Below are 7,813 nucleotides of genomic sequence, written 5' to 3' on the forward strand. Positions count from 1 at the left end.
TTAAGGAAATCAGACTTTTACCTGGAGGGTGAGGATGAGGCCATTACATGAAAATGCAATACAGTCATAGCATAGAGATTTACTGACATGCTAACTTACTGTGTTCTAGTTCTAGTGAAATTCTAAGCAAAAGAATTGAGCCACAAAAATGGCAGCATTGAAAAATGGGCTGTTTCTGTAAACATTTCGTTTTGCCATTGGCAGTGTTTGCTCTATTCATGCCAAAAATAAGGTCAAAATTTGAAGTCCCACCTCACACAGTTCCTCCTATCATAATATTTTAGACATCTTAGGTCAAAATCTATGGCATTCAAGATACATGGATTTAAAGACAGAAGTAGAAAAACCCTTTTGTTATTAAAGTCACAGAGTCAAGGGCTATAGCTTTTCCTTCTCTTCCCCTCCAACCCAGCAAGAGTCCGTGCCCTGCATTCACCCATGATAAATTTGACTGTCCCTTCCCTGTTGACTTGGCAGCCCCTAATCTGAATTGATTTCCCAGCCACATTTTGACCACATGTGGGGAGATTTGGGGGGAAAGATCATTCCAGAGGCAGCGCTGGCCCTCCCAGTTCCTCCTGGGATGGGGCGGGTGGGGGCTGGGGGAGGGGGGCTTGTGCTGAGAATTTGGCAGCTTTTGTGGCTTTCAATCAGAGCTTTTTAGCAATTACAGCTCTACAGTTGCTTCACTGTAGGAGAAGCCCTAGTCCCAGGACTCATTTCCCTGCATCTTAATGGTCATGGTATCACAAGGGTCCAGCACTGTGCCTGGCAAAAGGCAAGCAGGTACTATACCAGGTACTATACTGATAGAACTCAAAGTCAGACCTGGAATAACTCTGATTCTCATACTAACTTTATGATCCCAAGCAGGTTATATTACCCCTCTACAGCTCACTTTTCTTCATCTGTAAAATCAGAATAATAATACCACCTGGCCTGCTGGGTTTTTAGTAGAATTAAATAGAATGTGTAGCGTTGTGCCTGGCTGATAGGAAACCCCCAAGGAATGATACCTACTAGAATTATCATTATCGGGATCTCTGGATGGCTCAGCGGTTTAGTGCCTGCCTTTGGCCCAGGGCGCAATCCTGGAGTCCCGGGATCAAGTCCCAGGTCGGGCTCCCGGCATAGAGCCTGCTTCTCCCTCCTCCTGTGTCTCTGCCTCTCTCTCTCTCTCTCTCTCTGTCATAAATCAATCAACCTTAAAAAAAAGGATTATCATTAGCAGCAGCATACATTCCTCTGAAGAAGTTGGTTTTTTTTTTTTTTTTTAAAGATTTTATTTATTTATTCACGAGAGACACAGAGAGAGAGAGAGAGGCAGAGACACAGGCAGAGGGAGAAGCAGGCTCCATGCAGGGAACCTGACGTGGGACTCGATCCTGGATCTCCAGGATCAGGCCCTGGGCTGAAGGCAGCACTAAACCGCTGAGCCACCAGGGCTGCCCTCCTCTGTAGAAGTCCTGCTGGAAGAATGACTTCTTCCGAACCAGCCACTTTAGACCTGATTTAGAGCCAGTCAAGAAGTAATGCAAAACGCATTGGTAATCTGGTATCCCTAGCTGAGTTGCATGTTTAGTTTAACTAACCTACTTTGACAATAGGGCAATCCAGAAAAGGGTAGAAACCATGTGTGCTTTGAACCTGGGATACCAAGAGCTCAGTTCCCATGTTCTAGAGTAGGTGGTCAGATTTTCAGCAAGACCACCCTTTCCTCATCTCTAAAACACAGGTCCTAAAATTGCTACATAATCGTGGCCAGATTAGAATTACTCCAGGGCATCCTTCAGGATCCACCATGGAAAGTGAAGAAGCCTTTTGCCTAGAAATAGAACTTTTTTTCCTCCTATTTGTGAGGTTAGGGTGTACTCAAAAGGAGTACAGAAGAACTATCAAAAGGATGGTATCCATACCAGTGGACTTTGCCAGGTCAGAAACGTTTAGATCCCTGGATGGAGAAAAAAGAAACAATATTCTCTCATTTTCTTACAGCCACTGACCATCACTGAATGTCCCCTTGTGGTAACAGCTAATGATCTCTTAATCCCTGAAAAGTTTATGTGACAGTGAGATTCCTTCAACCCATTTTCTTTCCTCTCCCTAAAACACCTTCTCTTTGGAGCTTATGCAATCTTGATTTGCAGATGCTAAGAAGTTTTTCTGAGTAATTCCTTCCCCAGAAAGAAGTTGTCACACCTATTTCTTTGAAAAATGGCCCATCCCAGATATGCCAAGTGCCACGCTGAGAGTTGGGCCTTGTTCACTAGTGCATTTAAGGCCTCGATCTACTTTCTTCTGTTATTTCTGAAATATGTAATGGATAACATTTATTGAAGATGTGCTCTGGACCAAGCACTTAGTTAATGGCTTCACATGTGTGATTTTGTTCACTCTCGTCACAGCCCACTAAATTAAAATATTTTAATACCCTATTTTGTGGATGAGGAGAACAAGACCCAGAAATTATGTTATATAACATACCTAACATCACTGAACTAGAAATCAGTAGGAATCCCAAGTTGGATTCACAATCAGGAATTTTTTCTGCAGATCCCCCAGTCCTTAAGAACTCTGCTGTTCGGCCTGTTCTGGTCATTGGACTGTGTTCTCGGATCCTTGACCTTCCTACTTCTCCTCTATTCAGTCTCAGAGAGCAACACTTCCCAAGCTCCTCTGCTCTCTTCTGGGCAGGTTGAGCAAAGGGAGGCACCAGAAGGAGACTGAGGGCAGGAAGGACAAAGCCAGGGATTTTTTTCCCACTCTCTCTGTTTTGGGTGGCCTCTGCTACAGCAGCCCTATCTCTTTCCATGGTCCCAATACCTACTGGGCAACTTCCACATGGTGGCCCTTGCTCCTGAGGTCCTTAACACTATCTCCTCCCTTGTGCCTCCAGTCCAAGGCATGGTAGTGGTTCTGTACTAATCTCTGAGGTGTCTTACCACACTGTCGCCTCTGTCTCCTCTTTCATCACCTGTAATACCAATTTCCCATAATAAATATCTGTTTGAAGGGGAAAAACAAAACCTCTCTCAGCTCCATTAGTTTGCCAGTTCTGTAACCCTCGGGTGGATGATTTGACATCCAGGCACCTTGGCTTCTCCATTACTTAAATGGCGGTTATAATACCTTATGAGCATTAAACCAGATCCTGTACAAGAAGGCACTTTTAATATTTTTAAACAAGAAAAGCTCTATATCCCTGTAAGGTGCTAGTAGTTATTTCTTGATTGGACACATTTTTCCCCATTCCATTGTCCAGTGTGAGAACTTGTAGAAGATTCTGAGATTTAAGTGTCATTACATGACTACCATTTTCTTAAAAGCGACTCGTACACTTTGATATTCACCTTATGAACTCTACTTGAGAAGCAAAAAATTGCTGTAGACCATCTGTAGTAAACAGCTGTATCAGCTTGCCTTTAATGAATTTTACTCCTGTTGTGAAACCAACCTTAATAATTGAATTTTATCTTTAAAGTTCCTTCCGTGGGAAACTTAGCTTTCCCAATTTTACATAGTTGGTTTGCTTTAAATAAAATAATCATAAAATGACCATTAAAATATTAAGGAAATTGGGGCGGCCTGGATGGCTCAGTGGTTTGGCGCCGCGCCGCCTTCAGCTGAGGGTGTGATCCTGGAGTCCTGCGATTGGGTCCCACGTTGGGCTCCCTGCATGGAGCCTGCTTCTTCCTCTGCCTGCGTCTCTGCCTCTTTCTCTCTCTGTGTCTCTCATGAATAAATAAAATCTTTAAAAAAAATTAATAAACAAAATAAAATATTAAGGAAATAGGGCAGCCTGGGTGGCTCAGCAGTTTAGCACCACCTTCAGCCCAGGACCTGATCCTGGAGTCCCGGGACCGAGTCCCACATGGAGCTCCCTGCATGGAGCCTGCTTCTCCCTCTGCCTGTGTCTCTGCCCCTCTCTCTCTCTCTCTCTGTCTCTCTCTCTCTCTGTGTGTCTCTCATGAATAAATAAATAAATAATCTTTTAAAAATAAAATATTAAAAAAATAAAGGTGGAAGAGGAGAAAGCTGATTTCCTTACCATAAACGAATCCCACTTTGCATTTTTTAAACCTGTCTGGATTTCCCCATCTGGTCCCCTTCCTGTTATAAGCACTAAATAAATATTAGAAAATAATCCCTTCAAGATACAGAGTCTGCCTTTCCTTGTTTGCCCTGGCTGTCTTCTAGAAAAGAAAAAGCAAAACTAACTGAGGTTTATGGGCAGTACAAACCCATCAGCACTTGCCAGTTTTCAAATATCATTTGGAAAATCACCCTTCACTTAAAGTAATTATCCAGAATAACAGCTCCATTAAAGCTGTGATTTTTTTTTTTAATCTTCTTGTCCACTTTTATTTTGGATAAGTACAAGATTATTTCCTTTTTTTAAACTGAACTATAATTGATGTGCAGTGTTACATTAGTCTCAGACATAAAATGATTCAACAATTTCTCAGTGCTTATCACAAGTGTACTCTTCATTCCCATCACCTATTTCTCCCATCCCCCCACTCATCTCCCCTCTGACAACCACTGGTTTGTTCTCTGTATTTAAGAGTCTGTATTTTTGTCTCGTTTTTACTTTGTGCATTTGTTTTGTTTCTCAAATTCTACATAGGAGTGAAATACAGTATTTGTCTTTCCCTATATAACTTATTTTGCTTAGCATTGTACTCTCTAGATCCATCCATGATGTTGCAAGTGACAAGATTTCATTTTTTATGGCAGGGTAATATTCCAGTAAATACATACATACATATACACACACACCACATCTTCTTTATCTATTTGTCTATGGATGAACATTTGTGTTGCTTATGTATCCTGGCTACCGTACATAATGCTGCAATTAACAGAGGGGTGCATATATCTTTTTGAATTAGTGTTTTTTGTATTTTTTAAGTAAATACCCAATAGTGGAATCACTGCATCATATGGTAATATTATTTTTAATTTTTTGAGGAACCTCGATACTTTTTTCTACAGAAGCTGCTCCACTTTACATTCATACCAAAAGTACATGAGTTTTTTTTTTCTCCACTTCCTTGCCAAAACTTATTTCTTGTGTTTTTTATTTTAGTCATTCTGACAGGTATGATACCTTGTCGTGGTTTTGATTTGCATTTCCAACAATGTGATGTTAAGCGTCTTTTCATGTTGGCCATTCATAGGTCACCTTTGGAAAAATGCCTATTCAGGTCCTCTGCCCATTTTAAATCAGATTATGTGGTGGTTTGGGTGTTGAGTTGCATAAGTTCTTTATATATTTTGGGTATTAACCCCTTGTCAGATACATAATTTGCAAATATCTTCTCCCATTCAGTAGGTAAAGCTGTGATTTTTATCTTAAGTAGTAAGATCTATACAAACATGTGAAAGTGGTGTGGTACCTTATCATGCAAAATACCTAATCCTGTCTTCTAATTTGGTTGGTTAATGTTATTCTAAAGTTGTTCTGAAAGCATTAGGGCTCAACCTAAACAGAAGCTTGATGAGCCTCTCACATGCAAGCAGTAATACTTCAACTCCATTTTGAGTTTTTTCTCACCATAGACTTTTGCTTTTTTTTTTTTTTAAGATTCTATTTATTTATTCATATGAGACACGAAGAGAGAGGCAGAAACAAGCAAAGGGAGAAACAGGCTCCCAGCGGGGAGCCTAATACAGGACTCCAGGAACATGACCTGAGCCAAAGGCAGATACTCAGCCACTGAGCCACCAGGCATCCCAGCTTTTGCTTGCTTAAGTGCAAATGATTTCTTAAGGTTATTCATTTATATCCCATTTTCCTCCAGTTTTAAATGATACATTATAGTCCTCTTGTGATCAGCAAAGAGTATAATTTGAGAAGTCAGTACTATTGGCAAATATCTGAAGGCCATCCCATCTGGGGTTTTTGGTTCCCTTCATTATTTCCTTGCCAAAAATTTTAATTGGTTTTGTAAGAGGGGAATTTGAGAAATTTTGTTTTCCTGGTATAACCTGTGAAACAAAAGCAAAATAGATTAAGGCAGGGAAATAAATGATCTTATCAAGAGTGTTATTTTTCCCCTTGAGACTTTTTTTTTTCAAATAAAACCCACAAACTTTGCAGTTTTTTTTTAAGTTTGAGACGTTTACAATCCATATTTTCACATTTGATTATTCTCATAATTAATAACTGTACATAGAAAAGAGAATTTTTTTAAAACGTGTCATATCTTTGAATCTGTTTTTCATTACTTACCTAAGTCTCTTTTTTTCCCACAGAATCGTTCAGAGAGAGACAATAAGAAAGGCCTGTGAACTTTGAAAGAAGATTGTGCTGTGTCATGTGAAGATAATCAATTTGTTATCACGTTAGCCTCTAGAATATTTAAAATTTATTTTGGAAAAAGGTACTATTACAACCAGCCAATAATTTCTTTAATGCCACATGTAAGCTATTATCATAACGGCATGGTGACAATATTTAATGTTGTTTGGGATATATTGTAAAGTCTGTACTCCAGCTCTCACATGAAATGTAAGCATGATAAGCACCCTATTGAGATGTTGAGAGTAATACTAGTATATGGTTGCTGTTTGCCAATAAAAGGACAAATTTGTAACCAGTTACTTCCAAAACTAGATTTTTAAGTTGATGAAACAATTAATAGCCTTAAAAGCTTTGATGAGTTTTCAGTAATAATAATAGTAATAATAATAATAATTCATTTAATGAGATGATGATAATGCTGATATATTTGAAGATAATATTCAGTATCAGCAAATTTGTTCATAGGGAGATTAAATAAGGATAAATGATCAGAATTAGCCACTGTATTTATAAGGAAGAGTTATAAAGAGCAAAAAATAAAAACAATGACCTTAGTTGTTTTTTATAAGCCTGAGGATAGTTAACTCTTCTATTGATAATTATATTTTTGTTACTGTGCTTCTATATCTGTTGGACTGTTTTTGTTGACATTGGTGTTAATAACACATAATTAGTAGGCATTACACCTTTTTTAAAGCTCATTTGGTAATGAAGTTTACACCTATATGCATAACTGCCATACACTGAACTTAAAATTATTTTACATCAATGTGGAATTCTTGACTCAGAAAGCTAATGTGTACATATCTAAAGAGCAATGTTTCCCATTATACAATTAGTAACTTTTACTAATTATACAAGTATTACCTCAACTATATATACACTGGGGTCACAGCTTCTCTGAGATGTATCAGTATTTTGAAAGTAAATCTTAAACACTATTTTTCCATTCGTATTCCTTTAGAATCTTCTGTAGAATATGATAGTGACTCAGTAGTATTAATGATTTAGGTTGTTACAGTGTTTAGACATGAAAGTCACCTTCTTTGTCTCATCAAGACCTAAATGTAAATGAAAGTGTAAAATAATGACCAGAGTTTTTACTTTCCCAATATCTGTTTCATCGTTTGGTGTTTATTTTCATTTTAGCACCGACTTCATGCCTATCTGATTTTTGTCATTGTAACATAGATGAAATGAGCAAAAACGTAAGAATTTTATTTCAGATACAAGTTAGGAGCTACTGCTAGAAAACACACATGCAGAAGACATTTAACAGGAGTGAGCGCTGGAGTTAAACCATATGGGCTGACAACACCCTGAATAACAAGGAGGGGGAGTCTCGAGTAGGAGGGAGCTGAGCAGGCACAGCTTGGGTATCTCCTAGGAAATAGCAGAATGGGCAAATATGAAGGTAACCGGCATTTGTGATCCTGGCCTCCTGAGCACAGAAATCAAGTCTAATGACAAAATAAGAGAGAGACAAGTAGAAGATACGCAGCTTTA

General features: G+C 38.8%; 1 protein-coding gene across 3 annotated transcripts in view; it reads left to right on the top strand.

Moving 5' to 3' along the window:
• The window catches only part of BCAP29 (B cell receptor associated protein 29), a 52,537-nt gene extending 45,118 nt beyond the window's left edge, over positions 1 to 7,419 (top strand). For all 3 annotated transcript variants that reach the window (XM_077864037.1, XM_077864038.1, XM_077864039.1), the window contains exon 8: positions 6,259 to 7,419. In XM_077864037.1, coding sequence (XP_077720163.1) covers positions 6,259 to 6,294 — 36 coding nt within the window. In that variant the 3' untranslated portion in view covers positions 6,295 to 7,419. The remainder of the gene's footprint in view (positions 1 to 6,258) is intronic.
• Positions 7,420 to 7,813: the final 394 nt, after the last annotated feature.

Source organism: Canis aureus, chromosome 21 (assembly GCF_053574225.1).
Source record: "Canis aureus isolate CA01 chromosome 21, VMU_Caureus_v.1.0, whole genome shotgun sequence".
In the NCBI taxonomy this organism is placed as follows: domain Eukaryota; kingdom Metazoa; phylum Chordata; class Mammalia; order Carnivora; family Canidae; genus Canis; species Canis aureus.